Below are 27084 nucleotides of genomic sequence, written 5' to 3'. Positions count from 1 at the left end.
TCCAGTTTCTTGTGGTGAAAAGGTAGTTGTAATCCGTATTTCATTCCCCAGAGGGTTAGTCCTTGATATGTTCATCCTAACCGATGACGGGTTTCCTCCTCTTCGCGGTCTTCTGCCCAGTAACTGGTAGTTGTAAATCCTGCTTCCCCTTTGTGGAGTTTATCCTCGATATGTTCATCTTAACCGGTGACGGATATTCTCTTTTTGATTTTCTATCCAGTAACCAAAAAATATAATTCCTATTTCTCCCCTCTGAGTCTATCTTTGATATGTTCACTTTAACCGGTGACGGATATTCTCTTTTCGATATTCTATCCAGTAACTGATAGATGTAATTCCTACTTTTTCCTGGTAGTCTATCCTTGATATGTTCATCTCAACCGATGACGGATATTCTTCCCTTCGAGTCTATCCTTGATATGTTCACTTTAACCAATGACAGATATTCTATCTTTATGGTATTTTGTCCAGTAACCGGTAGTTGTAAACCCTATTTGGCTTTTCCCCAACGGGTTATTCTTGCCCAGTAACTGGTAGTGAATACACCTCTTGTTGCCCTCAGTGACTCATCCTTGATATGTTTACCCTAACCGGTAACGGATGTCCTCTCTGTTAGATTATGTTATCTCCTTATCTAGTAACCGATAGTAATTAATATACTTCTGTTACTCCTGTGTCGAAGATCTTTTCTTCCCCAATTGAGTTTGAGTGCGTATTTCCTCAGTGATATCGCCATTTCCTGTTTGGTTCAGGCATTTCAGCTTTGTTCTGATTTACCTGTTTCCCCTGCAGATTTCCTTTTGTTCCCCGGCTGAGTCTTTCCATTGATTTATGGAATCCCTCGTGTCCCCTAGCAGTTTTAAGTCGTGGCCTGGCCTACGTACAACCTTTTATTCCCCAGAGTCTCTGTCTCCCCAGTGAGTTTTCCTTACAAAATGCATTATACTCCTGTGGACTTTCAGTCTCTCTAGATTATTTTCCTTTGTGGTCACATTTTCCCCACATAGATTTTTTTAACATTCATATCATATGCATCATGAGGTCTCTTAGGGACCAAAATTTGCTTCTATATTTTTATTTAAGTCCATTCTACTGAGTCGATACGAAGATTTTAACCTTCATCTCCTCATCTAGAACGTCCTTAAATGGGGGTAGCTGTAAGACCCCAATTTTGACCCTGAGATCCCTTATGTTATCTCATCATATGCATTAGCATTGGGATCACAACTTGGCATCCTCCTTACCCATCATTCATTGGGTTGGCATTGGGAGAGATCACCAAGCACATTTGATTGTATCATACTTCATTTTCTATTATACCAAAAATATGTCAATGTATAGTTTGTTGCTTTTGTAGGTAGTGTGTGTGCTCACCTATGCTCTATCAAGCTCATATCTAGGATTTAAGACCCTCAATGCAAGGAGCTCAATCAAGAAATGATCCATATTGGCTCTAAGTATCATATATTCATCCTCATGATCTTCACGTGTTATTTTGATCAAGAAATCATTAAGAGTTTGGAGTTTGTTTGCCTTGGAAACCCTAATTCATCTGGGTATCTTGTGTGACTTCTTCAACAAGGTTCTTCAACAATTGATCAAATATTTCAAGGGATACTTCACATTACATCATATTATGCATATATAATCCTCCATGAGTCCCAAAAATCAATATAATGTCAAGCTAGCAAGATGGTTCATGGTGGTTGACCAGAGAAAGTCAACTCGTCAAAACTAGGGTTCCCTAGACCCTATCTCCTACAATTTTTGTCATATGAAAATTATTTCAAGAGCAACATTACTCAAAATCACATTCCAAACAACTTTCGTGTTTAAGTCTAGAGCTATTTTTTCTTGGAAATCATTTTTCATGGGGAAAGATTATAGGTCATTTTGTCTGAACCCTAGTTTGGAGTTCAACTTCTCAAGACCATAACTTGCTTAATTTTTATGATATAAAATCCATTCAAATTTAATGATCCAATTCAAGAGGTTTACTTCAACTTTTATGTTTGGAGGAAGTGCAAATTCAACATGGAAATGCATTTTCCAAGAGGAAACATTATAGGTCATTTTGGGCCAATACCATTGAACAAGTGATTTTCCTCAACTTCTAAAATGCATAACTCTTTCATGCCAAATCCAAATGAGGTAAACTTTGTGACTAAATTGAACAGGTTTGAAAGGGATACAACTTTGATGAAGGAACATATCTTATTTGAAGTCCATAAAAAATGTTATTCAAGGTGGAAGAAGTGAACATTTGACTTGGGACTTAGAAAATTTTCAAATATGTTTGATTTCCCAAAATTTCACCTCAAAATTCATCATCATCCAAGCTTCAAATGAAAAATTGTTCAACATGAAAGTTGTTCCCCTTGATCGCACCTTTCAATAAAGTCTAAGATTATCTCATTTGGATCAAAATTGAGGGACTTGCGCATGGCTTCATTATGTGAAGTGTTTTTGCAAGATTGGATTTCAAGTGATCAAATTATTTTTCATGCTTCCACATGATGGATTTAGTACACTTTGCACATGAATTGGAAGTGGATTTCATCATTCCTAAGGCCCAAATCATTGCTCATGCATCCGTGCAAGGAGGTTTCAAAAATTGGCCAAATTTCAAGTGGTGCAAATATCAAGTGCATTGCCTATTTAAACAAGCTTAATGCTTCAGATTCATCATCAACACCTTACCCAAGCTTTGCTAGACTGATTCAAACCCCCACTGCCATAGGATTTCTGAAGGTTTCTCTTGAAATCGAGCTTGAACTTCATTTTCTATTTGGAAGTTCAAACTCCATAAATTCACTTCCCTTTTCATCTCAATTGGTTTCTAAAAGCAAGAGGAAGAGAAAGCAATCAAATCAAGATCAAGATCAAGTGGAATTAGATCAACTCGAAGATGATTTTTCAGAAACTTCTTCTCTTCAATTCTCTCTTAATTCTTCACCATTCTTGTTGATTTTTGGTTGTCTGAAGTCCTATCAATGTAGGCAAGAAGATTGAGTTGCTTTGAGGTCAAATCGAAGCAACTCAGTTCATGATCCTCAAAATTCAAATCCATGTATCTTTTTATATACTTGAAATTGGACAAAATTGAGGCCAGATTCGAGCTCCTGAGCATTTTTTCTTTAAATCCATGTCTTACTTTTTCATTTTGGTGATGGTTGATGGTGGGCCAATCCGATGAGATCCACCGGAGAAGAAGACCGGAACTCTGGCTCCGGTGATGTGTTATCATGCATCTCAACCATATGATCCAGTTTAAATGTTTTAATCTCATGCGTTGCTTTTGATTACCAAGCTTATGTCGCGTTGACTGCATTGCATCATGGAACTCACATTTATCATCATCTGATCTTCCACCTCAATTAATGAGGGAGATCAGATGGTTCTCATTTTTTTGAATTTCTGATTATTTCATTTAATTGTTTATTTTTAATTAACTCATAGTAATTTCATTATTAATCCAAAAAATATGGGACTTTCACAAAAAAAAAATCAAATATTTTTCTTTTTCATTTTCTAAATTAAAATTATTTTTTGGATTAGTTTTGAGATTTTTCATGATTTAATTATTTTTTTTTGCATATTTTTAATTATTCAAAAATACTTCTGACTTTTCAAAAATAATGAATTTTTTTTCCAAGGTCCTTTGACTTTGTTTGACCTATGATAAATCTCTTGGCCATTTATTTTGTATTTTGAAGAGGTTTTAGGTTTTTGATCAAACATAATTTAATTTAAATGCATTTTAATTTGATTTTTAATTGTTTAATTGTGTAGAAATTATGTTGAGCCATTTTTATTGACTTGTGAAGTTTGACTATGTGTTTGGGCCTTGGTTAAGATTGATTTGACTTTTGTCGGATTAAAATCATTGGATTTAGGGGATTGATGAAATGTACATTTCATCTCCCAAAATGAATGAATGATTTTAATTTGATAAAATTCCTCCCATGACCAATTTGTGTTTTTCTCATTTCCCCTCTCTCTTCATCTTCAATCCCATTATAACCCATCCCTCTCATTGACTAATGAAGTCTCAATATCCGAAGGCTAATTGGTTCATCAATAACTTTGTGTTAGATGAACCAATACAAGTATGGATGAGATTAGGCTCATCCTTTGATCATTTTCTTTTTGTGTGTGGTATGTTTTTAGGAGTATGGTTCATTATACCATATCTCTAACATGCATTAGCACCAAAAAATTTATTGTCCGATCTCAGATAGTTGTGACTTCTACATAAGTCCAATTACGATTGCTTAACATAGCACTAAATTTTGACCCAAAAGCATAGCATTCTAGTAAGTGAGATTGTCAGTCTCCCCCTTTCATGGTATTGCATGGAACTTTGCCTTTTTTCCTTCCTTTGGAAGATGTATTGGTTCAAGGATCTATGCTTGTGAATAGAGGGTTGAGTGTTCTCCAAAGAATGACTTAATCAACTGAAAAGCACAAACTCCACTAACATCTAATCAACTAACATTCGATTAACTTATTATAATTGATTTTAATTTCAATTCATTTACTTTATGCAATTTAAATTCAAGCCATTTACCATTTCATTTGTCATTTTATATATCATTTAACGTGTTTATGCTTATGCCATTTTTACTTTGCTCATTTGAGCCATATATTGTGTTTGTATATATTTGTTTGTGTATCTATTTTGTGTTTGTGGTCTTAGGATCCTAAAGTACATAATAAACAACAAAAAACCTCTAAAAAATGTTTGTGTGGATTGTTGGATTTGATCTGAGCTTTGGACTTAGACTTAGGCAACATTCCCTATGCAAAAGGACTTGGCCAATGCCAACATTTCTGAAGCCAAGTTATTGTGAATTGAATTTTCATCTGATACAAGTGTTGAGATCCACATGAGTTCATCTGCTACATGGTTTTGATGCAAATGTTACTTTGAACCCGTGTCTAATGCCTTATTCTGAGCCATGAGTATGTCATCTGATGCAAGGGAGGATTAAGAAGAAGACTATGAAGTTGCTTGCTTGGTGATAACATGAAACTATATCACATTTTTGGACTTGATTTAATTAAATTATATCGTTGTTTGATTCAATTTATTTTATATTATTCGATATTACTTGGTATTCTCTTATTATTTATTCCAGGTAACATTATTTGAAGCATGTGCGAAAAAGAAAGAAAAGGGGTGAAAAAAGAGGATTCTCTAGGAAAAGCATCTCACCAAGGCCCAGCCCACGCCAACTATAAGGAAAAGGGCTGTGACGACCGCCACACTCACGTGCCGAGCGTCACGCCCCTCTATTTAGTGTTACGACCGTAACACATGGTGTGACGGACGTCACACCCCCCACTCCTATTTTTTTGGCTTTGACGTGCGTAACAGAAGGACGTTCTCCCCTATTTTTCCTCTTGACTCGTTGACGCTTGAGAAACCCTACTGAACATACTTTTGGAAAACGGTTACTTTATGGATGAATATAAATAGACCTCAAAGGCTGCCGTATCGGAATTCGACTCCGTGCAATATTTTTCCTGCTTTTTAATTTTCCAGCATTCTATTTTCTTAGCATTTTATTTCCTTTTCTTTTCTAGTTAATTTCCAAAGCATTGAATTTATTTTCTCACGCTAGTTTCTACACCGGAAACTATTGTGTAATTTTTACTGGATCTAACCTTACGTTAGATCATAGTATTTTATTCCCTTGTTTTTATTTTCCTATCCGATCAGAATTGTGAAGAAAAAATCCAACCGACTTCTGGTGGAGTGTTCGAGCATCGAAGCTAGGAGTTAAAGTACAGAATTCTAATATTTTTCCAGGTTCATTAATTAATTGAGTTATTGTTTTAATTTACATATGCTCTGTGCTGCTGTTTATATATATTGTTTGTCTGATATGGCCGTATTTATGCATGATTATTGTTTAGGCATGTCTAGCATGTCTGGCTAATTATTTAGATGTCGGTATGTAAAGTAAGCGGAATAAAGGAATCAAAACTGAGTTAGTTTAAATTTTTTTTAAAGTATAGTCACTTTTTTTCTGGTCTCAATTTATAGAGTTAATACCAAAGTTTTTGTACAAGAGTAAAAGACATAAAGAAGTTAAAATCAATAGAACGACGGTTTGAGCTTTTAACTGGACAGTGTAAATTGAACATTAACTTTAAATCAGGGCGAAAGCAATTTTTAAAGTTAATTAAATTCTAATCATTTTCAAAAAGTATTTTTAAAAGTTAAATGTGAGGACGAGAGTTAAGCATTTGAGTTTAATCATATAGTCTAAGTCAACAGAGCGAGAGTTTGAGACGAGGGCGTTTAAACGGTTAGTATTTTCTTAAAAAGAGTTTCTATAGATTCTATTGTTTTCAAAAAGTGATTTTAGATTTAACGAAATAGTGAGAGCGTACGTTAATATAAAGTCATAGTCTGATTCAACAGAGCGAGAGTTTGAGGAAAAGACTTTTAATTAATAGTGTCTACTGAAAAGACTTATTTTAAAACTAAGAAAAAAACCAACGAAGATTTGATTCCCTAATTACGACGAACTACATACCGATATCTGTGTTATTTGATATTTAACCTAGATCCAAATTTAGTTTTACTTTTCCCCTAATCATCAAAGTATCATCCGCCTTGGCTTTACGCGGTAACCCTAGAAAAACGGTATATCGATTCATTAAGTCCCTGTGGGATCGATATCTTTTAAAACTACGCGATTAGACTGTGCACTTGCAGTTAATACCCCAATAGACTCATAAAGTCGCGATCAAGTTTTTGGCGCCAACTTATCGAGAGCATGGCCCAAAATCATTATCAGTGGGGAAGCGACCGAACAATGGTAGAAAAACCTCAAACGAAAGGTGGCATGTACGAGATAAGTAGCCTTGATCTTGTTAATGCAAAAGTGGATGCTCTTGCCCAGAAAATCGAAAGTTTAAATGTATCACCTCCAGCCACCGTGGTTGCCGTAACTCAAAATTGCGAAGTCTGTGGAATTCAAGGTCACACTCCTACAGATTGTCAACTCCTAACAGGAATTCAAACAGAGCAGGTGAACTATACTCAAGGAAATCCTTACTCGCATACCTATAACTCAAACTGGAAGAACCATCCTAATTTTTCATATAAGAGTAACAACGCTTTATACACACCAGGTCAAGCTCCCAGTCAAGCTCCAGCTATACCTCCTGGATATCAAAAGCCGACCCCATCTACACCTAACAATAACGTTCCTAGGAAATCCAACTTGGAAATCATGATGGAGAACTTCATAGCTTCTCAGCAGCAAACCAATAAAGAGTTCTTAAACCAGAATGTACACACTAACGAACAGATTAAACAACTAGCAAGTAAAGTAGATGCCCTGGCTACCCATAACAAAATGCTGGAAACACAAATCTCACAAGTAGCTCAACAACAAGCGCCTACTGCTGCCCCAACTGGTACATTTCCTGGACATCCCCAACCTAACCCGAAAGGCCACGCTCATGCAATTATATTAAGAAGTGGAACAGAGGTAGAAGGACCGTCTGACCCAAGGATTGAGAACCAAAACTCTAAAAAGTCAACTGAGGAAGAATGTAAACCTAAGGAAAAGGAAGAGTGTAATAAGGAAACCGTAGAAAAAAAAGAACCTTATGTACCTCCGCCACCTTACAAACCACCTATCCCCTTATCCTCAAAGGCTAATTAAAACCAAAGACGCGGGCCAATTTAAAAAATTTGTTGACCTACTAAAACAATTAAACGTCACAATTCCTTTTACAGAAGCTATCACACAGATGCCCTCATATGCTAAGTTCTTAAAAGAAATTTTATCTAATAAAAGGAAACTTGAAGATAGCGAAACTGTTACACTCACTGCTGAGTGCAGCGCGATAATCCAGAATATGCCTCCTAAACTTAAAGATCCTGGAAGTTTTTCTATACCCTGTCATATAGGAAAATTTGTCATAGACAAAACTTTATGCGATTTAGGAGCCGGTATCAGTGTTATGCCCTTGTCCATATGCAAGAAACTTGAAATGGGAGAATTAAGACCAACTAAAATGTCTGTGCAATTAGCAGATCGTTCCGTTAGATATCCCGTGGGAATTCTTGAAAACGTTCCAGTGCGCATAGGTCAATTCTACATTCCCACTGATTTTATAATTATGGACATAAGAGAAGATGAAGTTACCCCCATTATATTGGGAAGACCCTTCTTAGCAACGGTCGGTGCTATCATAGACGTAAAACGAGGACGACTCACTTTCGAAGTAGGAGAAGAGAAAATTGAGTTTATTCTTTCCAAATTCTTGAAAGCACCTGCAATAGAAGACACATGTTACTTCATGGATATCATCGACGAATGCATAAAAGAAACAGAATTAGAAAATGACAAATTGTCTGACTATCGTGTAGAAGACAGACTGAACCAATGTTTAGCAATAACATCAGATCCTACGCAATGCCTTAAGAAACCAACCCTCGACCTGAAAACACTTCCCAAAAATCTGAGATATGAATTCCTAGACCTAGAACTTGAACGACCAGTGATAGTCAATGCAGACCTAGGAAAACTTGAAATCGAAAAACTCCTACATATCTTAAGAAAATATCCAACCGCACTAGAATACAACATCACCGATCTTAAAGGGATAAGTCCTTCTATTTGTATGCACCGCATCATGCTAGAAGAAGACTATAAAACTTCTAGGGAACATCAGAGGAGACTAAACTCGATCCTGAGTGAGGTAGTGAAGAAGGAAGTAACGAAATTATTAGAGGCAGGTATCATATATCCTATATCCGATAGCAAATGGGTTAGTCCTATACACGTAGTACCAAAGAAAGGAGGTATAACAGTGATCGAAAATGAAAAAGGAGAAACTATAACCAAACGAATTGAATCGGGATGGAGAATGTGCATTGACTATAGGAAGCTAAACAAAGCAACCCGAAAAGATCATTTTCCTTTACCATTCATAGACCAGATGTTAGAAAGACTAGCCAAGCATTCTCATTTCTGCTATCTGGACGGTTACTCAGGTTTCTTTCAAATACCAATTCATCCTGATGACCAAGAAAAGACAACGTTCACATGTCCTTTTGGTACCTTCGCTTATCGACGAATGCCGTTTGGCTTGTGCAATGTGTCATACCCCGATTTTGGTCCTGAATTTTTTATGTTTTCACTTTTGTTTAGCATGTTTGGCATAACCTTACTCTGGTCTTATATGAGGATTGGTCTTGGTCCAAAGTCATGGTGTGGTTCATGTGATTGTTAATACATCTATGGTCTGGGTCATCTGAACAACCAAGCTTCTTGTGTTTCAAGCCACTTGCTAGTCATGTTATTGGTTCATGGATACTATATCAAAACCCTAACCTTATGGTCTCATTTCATGGTTCTGTTCATTATCAGTCAAGTCATTCAAGTCATAAGGCAAAAACAATTTGGGAACCAACTTCAAACCATTTGTTAATCCATTTCAATTTATTTCATGTCATTTTAAACCATTACATTTGATTCTACATAAGAAAATACAAGTCTTGACATTTTTGACCAATTGTTGACTTTGGTCAACAGTTGACTTTTTGGTCAACGTTGACCAAACTCAACCCAAATCCAAAAAACCTCAATTCCATTGATTCATTGTCCATTTATAAAGAAAATACAAAATTTGACATTTTTGACCAATTGTTGACTTTGGTCAACTGTTGACTTTTTTTGGTCATCTTTGACCAAAGTCAACCCTAAAATTCTAAAACCATATTTCCCAAACTTGGACCTAATCTCACGCTATCTTGTCTTGATTTACCACCAAAGTCCATGTGTGCACCCTTGCTTATTATCTTACAGCAGCACCATAAGCACATAACCAGTGGTGAACCTACAAAATCAAAACCAAGTCATGTGTCAAAACTGCAGCAAGGCCATGAATGTCTACAACTGTCTCAAGCCATAGGCCATACCTGTTAAACCTCATGCCATAAGCCAAATAAACTCTGCCGCAAGCAGTGCATCAAGGCACACAACTTGCAACAAACCAACATCACCACACGAAACTGCAACCTGCAACAAGAAACACATCCTTATTTTCAAGTCAAACCATAAGTGCTGCATTAGGCCAAAAGCGTGGTTAATCCAACGGGCCATGGAACCAAGTCACAACCCAAACATAACAGGGGCAATGCACCACCTAAGCCATTGATCAAGGTTCAAAGGACCACTTACCTTCACAAAGTCAAATTGAGCCTGCTGCAAGCTTCATGACAAACCTGCAGGCCAAGCTATGGGCGATGGAAATGCCTACATTTATCACATCTATATGTTACAATGGAAATGTATCCACCAAGTGCAAACTCACATTGGGATTAGCCACTGAATGCAAGCTCTTGGCTTGCAGCACAATGCAAAATCAAGGAATACCTTGCCTGCTGCCGCAACATTGACCAGATTGGACTTAGGGACAGCATATCCTTCACCTGTTGCAACTGGCCTATGATCCAAGACATGCCACCAACCCTCATGCTAATAGCTCAGTGAAACAATGGAGCATAAGGAGCATTCCAGGCTGTGAGACTCCATGCCATTATCCTGAACTGTAATGGAATCATCAAGCTCATCATGTCATCATCATTAATAGCAGCCATTGGACATCTGCATCGTGGAGCCAACGACTTGCTTTTTATGACATACTCCTGCTTCACCTGTGATTGCACACCAGCTGCAACTTCCATAATCAAAAACCATTTTAGACATACACATCAACAAGGTTTATCATGTGTAAAAAAAAAAAAGGTTTGTGGTCCAAGTTAGAGAGAGAGAGAGTGAGTTTGGATCCAATCTTTCGTTGGGTGAATGAAAGTGTAAGTGATTGAATTGAAAATTCTAATTTGAGACCCAACTCTTGTGTTTGGTTTTGTTTTCTCAAGATGGTTGCAAGAACCCCACCAAAACTGAGGAAAACTTTAGCTGCTCTCAATCCTGTTCTCAGTAGAGAAACACTAAACAAGGTGGATCAATGCATGGCTCGGCTGCAAGAATTACAGTACACTGTAACTGGTGGAAACAAGGTGGTTTCAGGGGCCAATCTCAGCCCTCGTAGCACCAGAGGTTATCTCAGAACTAGTCTCAGGTGCAAGCAAGAATCACTCAGGATCAAGAATAGTTCCACAAGGAAATCTCCTGTGGGAAAGTTTCCCTCAACACCAAACACAGGTGAATGGAGAAGGATGTCATTGCCTGCAATGCTTGTAGGAGAAACCATTGGAGAAATTTTACACGCTAGTCAATTTTCAAAAGAACTTGTTTCAGCAGTTAATTGCCAAACTCCTTCCAAAGAGGATCCAAAAACTCCAATTCCTCAAAGGCCAAGCAAGAAAACTGCACAGAAGAGTGACGGGATTGTAAGTGGACTGAAACAACGCCCAGCATCAACAGTTCAATTCACTGCAGTAAAAAAGATAGAGTAATTAGCAAAGGCAGTAATTCCAGAAAACATCCCAAAACAGAATAGAGATAAAGTTCAAGGAAGAAAGCATGAGCTCAGGATACCGTTTCTAACCTAGCATCAAACAGGCAATCTGATCCTGAGAGCACCAAAAGGGGTTTGCAAATTTACTTTTTTTTGAGCAACAAAGACCCTTTTTGAAACCCTAATCAGCAGAGGATAAAAGGAGAAGAGGAATTAACAACAGGAGGACTTGGAGGCGAAAATCTGAGGAAAAAAAACCCTAAAATCCCAAAATCAATTACCTGGAGGCCAGCTTCTTCGCGTCCTTCACCGCCACCACCGCGACACTTTGTAAGAACTTCTTTTTCCTTCTTTTTATCCTTCTCATGTTCTTGTTGATGAAAATATTGTGAGAGTTGAGAGAGATTGATTCGCTGAGTTTGAGAGTGTGAGAGGGTTTCGTTGATGAGCGATTTCATAAGAGGGACGAGAGGGGCGAGTTCGTATGAGATTGCCGTTGGGTGGAAAGGGTGAGTTCGTGAGGTTGGGGAGAGGGTGAAGGAAGACGAGCGTCTGTTCTTCGTTCCCATTTCTTTTTTTTTCTTTTTTCTTTTTTTTAATTTAATTTAATTTGATTTGTTTTAACAGAGATAAAAAAAACATAAAAAATATTTATGTGTTAGTATTTTCTTTTATTGTTCTTAATCTTTTTTTCATTTTTTATCCCGGTTTATATATTTAACGTAGTATCACAGTAGCAGATAATCATAAGTGGTCTGGTGGAGAAGGCCAGTGTTCATATTCTTGAGTGGGGTGGGTTCAATACTCATGTGTAGCATTTTCTTTTAGCTATTTTATTTTTCTTTTAGCATTTTCATTTATTCTTATGTTTATGCCTTTATTACACTCATATTTTCATTTTATTAATAATGCAAAGTTGTTGTATTTTAATTCAATTCAAAACCATTTTAAAACTATAAAAATCATATTTTTCTCGATTTAATATCGAGCCCATTTTTCACACCCTTGTAAGTCGATTGCTTTTTAAGCATCGCCATCGACCTCACATAGCTTACTCTTGGGCTTTCTTACAATGAGCCGGTTCCCTCGCACTTACACTCATACATTGTTTAATGCTTCATTATTTCATTCTTTGATTATTTGATTCGATTATATACTTGTTTATATCTTACTTGTTTGATTAACTGTGGCCTACTTGTATGGTGTTTGAGGCATGTATTATTATTGTTTGTTTGCCATGAACAATCCCCATTCATAACAAATGTATCCCTCTCCCATGAAATGTATAATATTATTTCATTCTTCATTCATCTGTTAATACAAGAAATAAAAATGAACATCCGATAACCATTTCAAAACAAGACCAAAACCTCGATCCAACGTCGAGTAATCATTTTTCAAAACCTAACAGAACCAGCACGTATTCATCCATCCTTTTGTAAGTCAATTGCTTTATGCATCGCCATCAACCTTGTAAGTCGATTGCTTCATGCATCGCCATCTACCCTTATCCCTAACACTTCTCCTTGCTCCACTCGTCAACTCTTGTTCCGATTAGGTAGCACCCATTAGATAGAACCCTTTGTATGATAACATAGGTAAGATTCCCATATCCTTTTGTATGATAACATAGATAGGATTCCCATATTCTTTTGTATGATAACATTAGGTAGATATTCCCATTTGTAAATCCTAAACACCTAAGTACATATTGCATGACAACTCTAGGGCAGAGCTTCCCCATTTCTTCTAGACCTTTCCGAGCGTCTCCGATCTTGTGGCATGTAGTCCGTTCTATTGCAAAGAGGTAACTGCCTAAGACTCGATTCAGCGAACTGCGACCCCTACTGTTAGGACGTGAACACATCGCCCACTCTCCTTTGACACAACTGGTGTCCTCCTTTGCAAGTCCATGTTCAGATGGCAACCCCTATGTAGGGGAACTACGTCGCCCTGATCCTCATACCAGATGAGGTACGTAGGCAGGAGGTCGTACGAGATCTCTCCGGGCACCCTTTTTGTTTTTCACCCTTTTTCTTTTTGTGTGTGTTTGCTTGACAGTTGCTAGGCTCGAGTTCCCGACTCCTTAGTAACTTGTTGCTTGTTTGTTCTTGTGTGTGTAGGAGACGGATGTAAGCCCAGCCATTGGCATTCCGTATCCTCTTGTTGTGTGCTTGGAGTCCGGTATAAGTCCATCAAGTGGCATCTGGTTTCCAGTGTGGGTATGTTTGGTTTGGAAGCTGATGTAAGTCCAGCGATTGGCGTTCGGGTTCCATGTTTGCCTTTTTGTGCGTGTGTTTTATTTCGGCGTGCGTGAGTCGAACTACGGCAACTCTGATTCTCATGTTCAGATGAGATACGTAGGCACAAGATGCGATGTCTTGCCGAGTTTGACTAACGACTAACAACTAATCCTGGTTTTCTTTCGCCCTCGTTGCGATCCTTTATCTCGCCCTCGTTGCGATCGAGACTTTCCCTTTCTCTTGCCCTAGTTGCAATCGAGACCCTTGTTCCCGTAGTTAGTTGAACTACGTTTTGCTCTGATTCTCATTCCCGATGAGATACGTAGGCATAAGACGCGACGTCTTAGCGAGCACACTCCTCTTTAACCCATAGGTAGCCGAGCTACGAAGACTCTGATTCTCATATTCAGATGAGATACGTATGCAGTGGATGCGACATCCGTGCGAGTCATTTTCTTTGACCCTTTCTTTTAGTAAATAGTACATTAGATAAACACACACCTTTTAGACAAGAACAACAAGAGTGGATCCCGTAGAGTACTACGGATGCGTAGGGGTGCTAATACCTTCCCTTCGCATAATCGACTCCCGAACCCAAGATTTGGTTGCGAGACCTTGTCTTTTCCTTTCCTTCTCTTCAGGTTTACTTCGAGCGTTTCCTTTCCCTCATTTGGGATAAATAACGCACGGTGGCGACTCTTCTGTCATTCTTTTCTCGTCGGTTGTTTTTTTCGCACCACTGTATTTTTTCAGGTTGCGACAGCTGGCGACTCTGTTGGGGACTGGTTTCCCTAAGCGAGTCCCTCCTAGATTTTGTAGATTTCTTGTTTGTTGGGTGTTTATGCTTTTGTACAGTCGTTTACTTTCCGCATTTACCTGCTTTATCTTATTGCATTCATGTACATATGTTTGATGTATCTGTGGGTTCTGTGGGTTGTTTGTTTGTTGGGTTGGGACTATTCTATGAGAGATAAGCCCACTACCCAGGCTTGAGTGTACACATAGGTGTTAGAGTGGATAGTCATGAGGCTTGCGTGGTATGTTGCTACGTTAAGTCGTTCATGAGACCCACATTCCAGACGAGGTTTCTGTTGGATATATTATGTCCTATAGGTGTTCCATAACGACAGATATTCCTTTAGAAATCATCGACTCTGGTGACCATTTCCCGAGAACTCAGTCGAGGCCTCTCCTCCGAGACGCGTTTATGTTAGCTCTGGTGGGCGCATTCTCGCTGCTCAATCCGAGGACCCCGAGATTGGGAACTTGCTTTAGGATATCCTGTTGAGGGGAGTCAGCGGAGGTCTTTTATCCCGTAATAATGCCAAACCTTCAGTGGTAAATGTATTATTCTCGACTGAAGGGCTAAAGATGACAAACTTCTGTTCTTAGAACCTACCAGTGAGGGGCGGGCTAAATTCAGGAAACCTTAACCTCCAACCAACCCGGTTTTCTGGAGCAGAGTTTTGGTCTTGTATTATATAACTCAGTGGGTTTCTCTTTAGACAGTGCAACCCGACAGATGTTCAAGCAGATACAGCAGTCCTGATTCCCATGTCACTGCATTGCATCACATCATTTTGCATTCATATCATTTAACACATGTTTATCTATTCCCAGGGGTTCATATCTTCTTCTTGATTCTAGTCGGGGTTTTCTTCTTACACTGTTTATCAAATGTGAGACTGGAATCAAGGGGATAGAATGCCCTTTGGAATTGATAAACATGTCAGTGCATTTGCATATCCCATAACATGTCAAAATGCTGGGGCAGTCTCTTCAAATTTACATCAGAAGGTTAAATTCCCGGTCAATGGAAGGATTATCACTGTTTGTGGTGAGGAGGACATTCTGGTCAGTAACCTGTCTACATTCAAGTACGTAGAGGTAGAAGGTGAAATTCAAGAGACTCAATGCCAGGCCTTTAAGGTAGTTCAGACCAAGGACGCAGCTCCGGTGGAAGAGGGTAAAGCAGGAGCCCCTATCTCATCTTTCAAGCAGGCGCAAGCCTTGGTGGATTCAGGTGTTGCTCCCGGTTGGGGACGTCTGTTGGAGTTACCAATGAAAGACGACAAGTTCGGGATTGGGTATCAACCAGCGCTGACTTCTACAACTTCAGCACTTCGGACTCGTCAGGGGCCGATTACTTTCTCCAGTGCTGGCGTCATCCAATATGGCCAGATCTCTGCGATCAACGATGAAAATGGAGATAGTGATTGCGACATCGACAACTGGGTGCGTCGGAGGATCCCTGGTGAAGTCATCAACAATTGGTCTTCCGAGGAAATTGTCCAAGTCACTCTTCTAGAGGAGTAATTTTTCTTTGTTTTATTCATGCATGTCCAAGTCTTACGTTCCGCCCAGGGCGTAATGACTCATTGTAGGGCTCATCTATGTGAATACCTGCATTGTTTATCATAAATGAAGGACGTCTTTTGCATTCAAACATTTTGTTCATTGTCTTTCTATTTTTGCAGTTTTCAAAATTTCAAAAGAATAAAAATATTTGGCAATGTTTTGTTTAGTTTTCACTCACTGTTCACACTCATAAGCACATACCATCACTCATGCAGATGCACATCACCGGGTCCTATTGATAACAGTTCTGCTATGGCTCGCTTCGACTTCGAAAATCCAATCTTCCAAGCTGAAGAAGAGGGTGATGAAGACTGTGAACTCCCTGAAGAACTTGCCAGGTTGTTAAAACAGGAGGAAAGGGTCATTCAACCGCATCAAGAGTCTACTGAAGTGATTAATCTTGGCACCGAGGACGTCAAGAAAGAAATCAAGATAGGGGCTGCTTTGGAAGATAATGTGAAGAAGGGGTTGATTGAACTGTTGCAAGAGTATGTTGACGTCTTCGCTTGGTCTTATCAGGATATGCCAGGGCTTGACACAGACATTGTGGTACACCGTTTACCTCTCAAAGAGGGTTGTCCTCCGGTCAAGCAGAAGCTCAGAAGAACAAGACCAGAGATGGCTGTAAAGATAAAAGAGGAAGTGCAGAAACAGTTGGATGCAGGGTTCCTAGCGGTTACCAATTATCCGCCATGGGTCGCAAACATCATTCCAGTGCCTAAGAAGGATGGAAAGGTACGGATGTGTGTCGACTACCGGGATCTGAACAGAGCTAGCCCTAAAGATGATTTCCCATTACCTCACATCGACGTTTTGGTGGATAACGCAGCTCAGTTCTCGGTATTCTCCTTCATGGATGGCTTTTCTGGCTATAACCAAATCAAGATGGCACCAGAAGACATGGAGAAGACAACTTTCATAACCCCGTGGGGCACCTTCTGCTACAAGGTGATGCCGTTTGGTCTGAAAAACGTTGGGGCAACATATCAACGAGCTATGGTGACTCTATTCCATGATATGATTCATCATGAAATCGAGGTTTATGTGGACGATATAATTGCCAAATCTCAGACAGAAGAAGAACATCTGGTGAATCTGCAGAAACTGTTTGAGCGTTTAAGGAAATTCAAGTTGAGGCTTAATCCGAACAAGTGCACTTTCGGGGTGAGATCTGGAAAATTGCTGGGTTTTATTGTTAGCGGAAAAGGGATTGAGGTGGATCCTGACAAAGTGAAAGCAGTACAGAAAATGCCTGAGCCAAGAACAGAGAAGCAAGTCCGTGGTTTCTTAGGGAGGTTGAACTACATTGCAAGGTTCATCTCTCACCTAACAGCCACGTGTGAGCCAATTTTCAAATTGTTGAGGAAAGATCAGGTTATCAGGTGGAACGACGATTGTCAAAGGGCTCTTGAAAAGATAAAAGAGTATTTGTAGAATCCCCCTATCCTCATGCCTCCAGTCCTAGGGAGACCGCTGATTATGTACTTGACAGTACTCGACAATTCCATGGGTTGTGTTCTCGGTCAACACGACGAGACAAGTAGGAAAGAGCATGCCATCTACTACCTGAGTAAAAAATTCACAGACTGCGAGTCGAGATACTCAATGCTTGAAAAGACATGTTGTGCACTTGCATGGGCTGCTAAGCGATTGAGACAATACATGCTGACTCACACAACCTTACTGATCTCCAAGATGGATCCAGTCAAGTATATATTTGAGAAGCCAGCTCTCACCGGAAGGGTTGCTCGTTGGCAAATGGTACTGACAGAGTATGATATCCAGTATACATCCCAGAAAGCCATCAAGGGGAGTATTCTGTCAGACTATCTTGCTCAACAACCGATTGAAGACTATGAGCCGATGAACTTTGATTTTCCAGATGAAGACATCATGTTCCTCAAGATGAAAGACTGTGAAGAGCCAGTTGTTGGGGAGGGACCTGATCCAGATGAAAAGTGGATTTTAACGTTTGATTGGGCCGTCAATGCCAAAGGAAGTGTAATTGGCGCTGTCATTACTACTCCGAAAGGTGCCCACATGCCTTTCACCACTCGTCTGACTTTCGAGTGCACCAATAATGAAGCTGAGTACGAGGCCTGTATCTTGGGTATTGAGCAAGCCATTGATCTGAGAATCAAGACTCTGGACATCTTCGGAGATTCAGCTCTAGTGATCAATCAAGTGAATGGTGATTGGAATACTCTTCAGCCCACTCTGGTCCCCTACAGAGATTACACGAGAAGACTGTTGACTTTCTTCACAACAGTAAAGCTGTATCATATACCTCGTGATGAGAACCAGATGGCAGATGCTCTTGCTACTTTATCCTCCTTGATTAAGGTGGTTTGGTGGAACCATGCTCCTAGGATCGATGTTATGCGCCTTGATGGGGCCGCGTATGTGTTTGCCGCTGAACTAATGGTTGATGACAAGCCCTGGTATCACGATATCAAGTGCTTTCTGAAGAATCAAGAGTACCCTACAGGGGCATCCAACAATGACAGAAAGACTTTGAGAAGATTGGCAGGCAGTTTCTTCTTGAACAAAGACGATGTGCTGTATAAGAGGAACTTCGACATGGTTTTGCTCAGATGCGTGGAGAAACACGAGGCGGACATGTTAATGCAGGAAGTTCATGAAGGTTCCTTCGGTACTCATGCCGGCGGACATGCAATGGCTAAGAAATTGTTAAGGGTGGGTTATTACTGGATGACCATGGAATCAGATTGTTTCAAGTATGCTCGGAAGTGCCATAAATGCCAGATTTATGCTGATAAGGTGCATGTACCGCCGAATCCTCTGAATGTGATGTCTTCGCCGTGGCCGTTTGCAATGTGGGGCATTGACATGATTGGAAAGATTGAGCCGACTGCTTCCAATGGGCATTGCTTCATCCTTGTTGCCATCGACTATTTCACCAAGTGGGTCGAAGCAGCGTCGTTTGTGAATGTCACCAGACATGTGGTTGCCCGCTTCATCAAGAAAGAAATCATTTGTCGCTATGGGATTCCCGAGAGAATCATTACTGATAATGGTTCCAATCTCAATAACAAAATGATGAAGGAGTTGTGCCAGAACTTCAACATTCAGCATCACAATTCTTCCCCCTATCGTCCTAAGATGAACGGTGCCGTTGAGGCAGCAAATAAGAACATAAAGAAGATTGTGCAGAAGATGGTCGTTACGTACAGAGATTGGCATGAGATGCTACCCTTCGCCTTGCATGGGTACCGCACTTCAGTACGTACGTCGACCGGGGCGACCCCTTACTCCCTTGTGTATGGTATGGAAGCAGTCCTACCTGTTGAAGTGGAGATTCCTTCTCTAAGAGTCCTGTTGGATGTTAAGTTAGATGAAGCTGAATGGATTCGGACAAGGTTCAATGAGTTGAGTCTTATCGAAGAGAAGCGAATGGCAGCCATTTGTCATGGGCAGTTGTATCAGAGTCGGATGAAGAGAGCCTTTGATCAGAAAGTGCGTCCTCGTTGTTTCCAAGTCGGAGATTTAGTGTTGAAAAGGATCCTTCCTCCTCAGACGGATCACAGGGGCAAGTGGACTCCTAACTATGAGGGACCGTATATCGTCACCAAGGTTTTTGATGGTGGGGCCTTAATGCTTGCAACGATGGATGGTGAAGACTTCACTTCCCCGGTAAACTCAGACGCAGTTAAAAAATACTTCGCATAAAATAGACCCGCTGGACGGTAAAAAGAACAGTCCAGGCAAAAAATGGGCATCCCGACGAACCAAGAAAAGGAAAAAGGTTCGGGCAAAAATTAGGGATTAAAAATGAAAAGATTGTACACCCGGTAAGTTGAAAACCTGAAAGGGCAACTTAGGCAAGAATGGGTATCCCGGTGGATTGAAACCCCGAAAGGGCGATCCAGGCAAAAGTTAGGGATTAAGCGAATGACTGTGTTCTGATTTAGTTCTGAATCTCATCTCACATCGGTGACTGGAAACTTTCAGAAAGGTAGGAAACAGTCCAATCACCTTTTCGGAAGGCTGATCATCTGGAGGATCTTGAAGACGAGCGAGTCATAGCAGAATTGGAACCCAATAGAAATCCATTTCACATTCCCATTAGATTAATTCTTGTTTTGCGATTACCTCTTTCCAGGGATTGCTTCCTGATGTAAATGCCTATTCAGAGGCTATTCAATCAATAAAATCATGTTACTCAGTATATCTCTGTTTTCATTTTCATTTTACTGTTTTGTTTGCAAAAATGACGTCCGAATTTTTGATAAACATTGCATCATGAAACATAAGAGCTTTACAGGTACATGCTCAATGAACATTTAAAATTGCTGTAAATTTTAAGTACTTTGAATCATCTATTCAGAACAGATACCCTCGGGGCATTTCCTTAAAATCCCCTGCAGATGATCATGAATATCTTCCCCAGTGAAGTCGCCAACAGACGAATCCGGTGTCTTATCCCTGCAGAGCTGATCAGAGTGTTGGATTCTTCAATCCCCAGCAGGTTCTCACCACTGTACTCCCCAAGCGGTTGTTTCAGACTATACACTCCCCAGCGGAGTTAACAGTGCCAGACTGTATATCCCCAGCGGAGTTGACAGTACCAAACTGTATCTTCCCAGCAGAAGCAGCTACTCCTCGGAGTTCGATGCCAGATCGACGTTTTCAATCCCAGATCGATGATCTCTCTCCTGGAAGCATAACCTCGGTACCGTATCGGTGTTTGCCCCCCCTGCTGAGTCATCTCTCGTAGATTATGGTTGCCAGAACCACTATCACTTCCCCCAACAACAGGTTTCCAGCGCCATTCTCTCCCCAGTCAGAGTCTCGGTATCTCGCCATTGCCAGAACACCGCGCGGCCGGTTATTTCCCCACATAGTCCATTATGCTGTGCATCTCCAACAGTAGTGCCAGGGTCCGGAAGATTATAATCATTTCCCCAACTGGATTCCTTGCTTCAGCTTGGCATTTTCCCCAGCATTTCGCATCCCTGCATGAAGAATCATATTGCATTGCATCCTCCCAAATCGCGTAGCATTTCCATTCTCATGGAGCATTACGCCATTGAAAAATTCAAACATACGCATGTAAGCATAAAACATTCTCGGCATCCCAAGTGACAAGCCAGAAGTTTGTTTCCAGTGCTCAGACTGAAGGTTGTTCATGACTTATTATCCCCAGCATGGGTCGTTGGCCCACGTGCCGCCTCAACTATTATTGTTCCCTATTTCTGCCGATGCTGACAGGCATGAAGTTTCCGGTATCCAGACCGAAGTGGCATTCAAGCCAGTTTTTTCCGGTATTCAGACCGAAGTGGCATTCAGGCCAGTTCCCGGTATTCAGACCGAAGTGGCATTCAGGCCAGTATTTTCCGGTATTCAGACCGAAGTGGCATTCAGGCCAGTATTTTCCGGTATTCAGACCGAGGTGGCGTTCAGGCCAGTTTCCGATTTTCAGATCGAGGAAGTTTCCGACATTCAGGTCGATGCAACTTATGGCATTCAGGCCAGTTTCCGGTATCCAGACCGGAGTGGCATTCAGCCAGTTTTTCCGGTATCCAGACCGAAGTGGCATTCAAGCCAGTTTTTCCGGTATCCAGACCGAAGTGGCATTCAGGCCAGTTTTTCCGATATTCAGATCGAAGAAGTTTCCGACAATCAGGTCGAAGTACTTGTGGCATTCAGGCCAGTTTTCCGATTTCCAGATCGAAGTGGTGTTCAGACCAGATTTCCGGTGATCAGACCAACATTGATACTCTCATATTCCGATGCTTAGTGTTCAGACTAATGTGCGGCATTCAGGCCATGGCTATTCCTGTGTTACCATTTATTTTGGTATCCAGGTCAACTTTCTGTTTCGGTACTCGGGCCGATTTTCACCGTACCAGACGGATTCTTCTTTTGAGATTGCTTCTTTGTCGATTCTGACAGGCATTGTTAATCATTTCATAGGGATTCAGGATCAAAATCTGGGTCTTCTTAGTATTTAATCATCTCCCACTATGATGATATTAAGAACGTCCTGCATCATATTCTCTAGTTGAAGACGCTTAAATAGGGGCAACTGTCATACCCCGATTTTGGTCCTGAATTTTTTATGTTTTCACTTTTGTTTAGCATGTTTGGCATAACCTTACTCTGGTCTTATATGAGGATTGGTCTTGGTCCAAAGTCATGGTGTGGTTCATGTGATTGTTAATACATCTATGGTCTGGGTCATCTGAACAACCAAGCTTCTTGTGTTTCAAGCCACTTGCTAGTCATGTTATTGGTTCATGGATACTATATCAAAACCCTAACCTTATGGTCTCATTTCATGGTTCTGTTCATTATCAGTCAAGTCATTCAAGTCATAAGGCAAAAACAATTTGGGAACCAACTTCAAACCATTTGTTAATCCATTTCAATTTATTTCATGTCATTTTAAACCATTACATTTGATTCTACATAAGAAAATACAAGTCTTGACATTTTTGACCAATTGTTGACTTTGGTCAACAGTTGACTTTTTGGTCAACGTTGACCAAACTCAACCCAAATCCAAAAAACCTCAATTCCATTGATTCATTGTCCATTTATAAAGAAAATACAAAATTTGACATTTTTGACCAATTGTTGACTTTGGTCAACTGTTGACTTTTTTTGGTCATCTTTGACCAAAGTCAACCCTAAAATTCTAAAACCATATTTCCCAAACTTGGACCTAATCTCACGCTATCTTGTCTTGATTTACCACCAAAGTCCATGTGTGCACCCTTGCTTATTATCTTACAGCAGCACCATAAGCACATAACCAGTGGTGAACCTACAAAATCAAAACCAAGTCATGTGTCAAAACTGCAGCAAGGCCACGAATGTCTACAACTGTCTCAAGCCATAGGCCATACCTGTTAAACCTCATGCCATAAGCCAAATAAACTCTGCAGCAAGCAGTGCATCAAGGCACACAACTTGCAACAAACCAACATCACCACACGAAACTGCAACCTGCAACAAGAAACACATCCTTATTTTCAAGTCAAACCATAAGTGCTGCATTAGGCCAAAAGCGTGGTTAATCCAACGGGCCATGGAACCAAGTCACAACCCAAACATAACAGGGGCAATGCACCACCTAAGCCATTGATCAAGGTTCAAAGGACCACTTACCTTCACAAAGTCAAATTGAGCCTGCTGCAAGCTTCATGACAAACCTGCAGGCCAAGCTATGGGCGATGGAAATGCCTACATTTATCACATCTATATGTTACAATGGAAATGTATCCACCAAGTGCAAACTCACATTGGGATTAGCCACTGAATGCAAGCTCTTGGCTTGCAGCACAATGCAAAATCAAGGAATACCTTGCCTGCTGCCGCAACATTGACCAGATTGGACTTAGGGACAGCATATCCTTCACCTGTTGCAACTGGCCTATGATCCAAGACATGCCACCAACCCTCATGCTAATAGCTCAGTGAAACAATGGAGCATAAGGAGCATTCCAGGCTGTGAGACTCCATGCCATTATCCTGAACTGTAATGGAATCATCAAGCTCATCATGTCATCATCATTAATAGCAGCCATTGGACATCTGCATCGTGGAGCCAACGACTTGCTTTTTATGACATACTCCTGCTTCACCTGTGATTGCACACCAGCTGCAACTTCCATAATCAAAAACCATTTTAGACATACACATCAACAAGGTTTATCATGTGTAAAAAAAAAAAAGGTTTGTGGTCCAAGTTAGAGAGAGAGAGAGTGAGTTCGGATCCAATCTTTCGTTGGGTGAATGAAAGTGTAAGTGATTGAATTGAAAATTCTAATTTGAGACCCACCTCTTGTGTTTGGTTTTGTTTTCTCAAGATGGTTGCAAGAACCCCACCAAAACTGAGGAAAACTTTAGCTGCTCTCAATCCTGTTCTCAGTAGAGAAACACTAAACAAGGTGGATCAATGCATGGCTCGGCTGCAAGAATTACAGTACACTGTAACTGGTGGAAACAAGGTGGTTTCAGGGGCTAATCTCAGCCCTCGTAGCACCAGAGGTTATCTCAGAACTAGTCTCAGGTGCAAGCAAGAATCACTCAGGATCAAGAATAGTTCCACAAGGAAATCTCCTGTGGGAAAGTTTCCCTCAACACCAAACACAGGTGAATGGAGAAGGATGTCATTGCCTGCAATGCTTGTAGGAGAAACCATTGGAGAAATTTTACACGCTAGTCAATTTTCAAAAGAACTTGTTTCAGCAGTTAATTGCCAAACTCCTTCCAAAGAGGATCCAAAAACTCCAATTCCTCAAAGGCCAAGCAAGAAAACTGCATAGAAGAGTGACGGGATTGTAAGTGGACTGAAACAACGCCCAACATCAACAGTTCAATTCACTGCAGTAAAAAAGATAGAGTAATTAGCAAAGGCAGTAATTCCAGAAAACATCCCAAAACAGAATAGAGATAAAGTTCAAGGAAGAAAGCATGAGCTCAGGATACCGTTTCTAACCTAGCATCAAACAGGCAATCTGATCCTGAGAGCACCAAAAGGGGTTTGCAAATTTACTTTTTTTTGAGCAACAAAGACCCTTTTTGAAACCCTAATCAGCAGAGGATAAAAGGAGAAGAGGAATTAACAACAGGAGGACTTGGAGGCGAAAATCTGAGGAAAAAAACCCTAAAATCCCAAAATCAATTACCTGGAGGCCAGCTTCTTCGCGTCCTTCACCGCCACCACCGCGACACTTTGTAAGAACTTCTTTTTCCTTCTTTTTATCCTTCTTATGTTCTTGTTGATGAAAATATTGTGAGAGTTGAGAGAGATTGATTCGCTGAGTTTGAGAGTGTGAGAGGGTTTCGTTGATGAGCGATTTCATAAGAGGGACGAGAGGGGCGAGTTCGTATGAGATTGCCGTTGGGTGGAAAGGGTGAGTTCGTGAGGTTGGGGAGAGGGTGAAGGAAGACGAGCGTCTGTTCTTCGTTCCCATTTCTTTTTTTTTCTTTTTTCTTTTTTTTAATTTAATTTAATTTGATTTGTTTTAACAGAGATAAAAAAAACATAAAAAATATTTATGTGTTAGTATTTTCTTTTATTGTTCTTAATCTTTTTTTCATTTTTTATCCCGGTTTATATATTTAACGTAGTATCACAGTAGCAGATAATCATAAGTGGTCTGGTGGAGAAGGCCAGTTTTCATTTTCTTGAGTGGGGTGGGTTCAATACTCATGTGTAGCATTTTCTTTTAGCTATTTTATTTTTCTTTTAGCATTTTCATTTATTCTTATGTTTATGCCTTTATTACACTCATATTTTCATTTTATTAATAATGCAAAGTTGTTGTATTTTAATTCAATTCAAAACCATTTTAAAACTATAAAAATCATATTTTTCTCGATTTAATATCGAGCCCATTTTTCACACCCTTGTAAGTCGATTGCTTTTTAAGCATCGCCATCGACCTCACATAGCTTACTCTTGGGCTTTCTTACAATGAGCCGGTTCCCTCGCACTTACACTCATACATTGTTTAATGCTTCATTATTTCATTCTTTGATTATTTGATTCGATTATATACTTGTTTATATCTTACTTGTTTGATTAACTGTGGCCTACTTGTATGGTGTTTGAGGCATGTATTATTATTGTTTGTTTGCCATGAACAATCCCCATTCATAACAAATGTATCCCTCTCCCATGAAATGTATAATATTCTTTCATTCTTCATTCATCTGTTAATACAAGAAATAAAAATGAACATCCGATAACCATTTCAAAACAAGACCAAAACCTCGATCCAACGTCGAGTAATCATTTTTCAAAACCTAACAGAACCAGCACGTATTCATCCATCCTTTTGTAAGTCGATTGCTTTATGCATCGCCATCAACCTTGTAAGTCGATTGCTTCATGCATCGCCATCTACCCTTATCCCTAACACTTCTCCTTGCTCCACTCGTCAACTCTTGTTCCGATTAGGTAGCACCCATTAGATAGAACCCTTTGTATGATAACATAGGTAAGATTCCCATATCCTTTTGTATGATAACATAGATAGGATTCCCATATTCTTTTGTATGATAACATTAGGTAGATATTCCCATTTGTAAATCCTAAACACCTAAGTACATATTGCATGACAACTCTAGGGCAGAGCTTCCCCATTTCTTCTAGACCTTTCCGAGCGTCTCCGATCTTGTGGCATGTAGTCCGTTCTATTGCAAAGAGGTAACTGCCTAAGACTCGATTCAGCGAACTGCGACACCTACTGTTAGGACGTGAACACATCGCCCACTCTCCTTTGACACAACTGGTGTCCTCCTTTGCAAGTCCATGTTCAGATGGCAACCCCTATGTAGGGGAACTACGTCGCCCTGATCCTCATACCAGATGAGGTACGTAGGCAGGAGGTCGTACGAGATCTCTCCGAGCACCCTTTTTGTTTTTCACCCTTTTTCTTTTTGTGTGTGTTTGCTTGACAGTTGCTAGGCTCGAGTTCCCGACTCCTTAGTAACTTGTTGCTTGTTTGTTCTTGTGTGTGTAAGAGACGGATGTAAGCCCAGCCATTGGCATTCCGTATCCTCTTGTTGTGTGCTTGGAGTCCGGTATAAGTCCATCAAGTGGCATCTGGTTTCCAGTGTGGGTATGTTTGGTTCTGAAGCTGATGTAAGTCCAGCGATTGGCGTTCGGGTTCCATGTTTGCCTTTTTGTGCGTGTGTTTTGTTTCGGCGTAAGTGAGTCGAACTACGGCAACTCTGATTCTCATGTTTAGATGAGATACGTAGGCACAAGATGCGATGTCTTGCCGAGTTTGACTAACGACTAACAACTAATCCTGGTTTTCTTTCGCCCTCGTTGCGATCCTTTCTCTCGCCCTCGTTGCGATCAAGACTTTCCCTTTCTCTTGCCCTAGTTGCAATCGAGACCCTTGTTCCCGTAGTTAGTTGAACTACGTTTTGCTCTGATTCTCATTCCCGATGAGATACGTAGGCATAAGACGTGACGTCTTAGCGAGCACACTCCTCTTTAACCCATAGGTAGCCGAGCTACGAAGACTCTGATTCTCATATT

The 27084-nt window shown here is 40.3% G+C and overlaps 2 protein-coding genes across 2 annotated transcripts; both read left to right on the top strand.

Moving 5' to 3' along the window:
* The first annotated feature begins 10829 nt into the window (after window positions 1-10829).
* On the top strand, window positions 10830-11455 carry LOC127079149 (probable microtubule-binding protein TANGLED). The gene has a single exon (XM_051019569.1). It carries the CDS (start codon window positions 10916-10918, stop codon window positions 11453-11455), a length of 540 nt encoding a protein of 179 aa, XP_050875526.1. The 5' UTR covers window positions 10830-10915.
* Window positions 11456-23781: 12326 nt separating this feature from the next.
* LOC127079148 (probable microtubule-binding protein TANGLED) lies at window positions 23782-24352 on the top strand. Its single transcript, XM_051019568.1, has one exon. It carries the CDS (start codon window positions 23894-23896, stop codon window positions 24350-24352), a length of 459 nt encoding a protein of 152 aa, XP_050875525.1. The 5' UTR covers window positions 23782-23893.
* The last annotated feature ends 2732 nt before the right edge of the window (window positions 24353-27084 follow it).

This window comes from Lathyrus oleraceus, chromosome 5 (assembly GCF_024323335.1).
Source record: "Lathyrus oleraceus cultivar Zhongwan6 chromosome 5, CAAS_Psat_ZW6_1.0, whole genome shotgun sequence".
In the NCBI taxonomy this organism is placed as follows: domain Eukaryota; kingdom Viridiplantae; phylum Streptophyta; class Magnoliopsida; order Fabales; family Fabaceae; genus Lathyrus; species Lathyrus oleraceus.
Note: the sequence above shows the minus strand (reverse complement) of the source record. Positions and strands in the feature narration are given on the sequence as shown.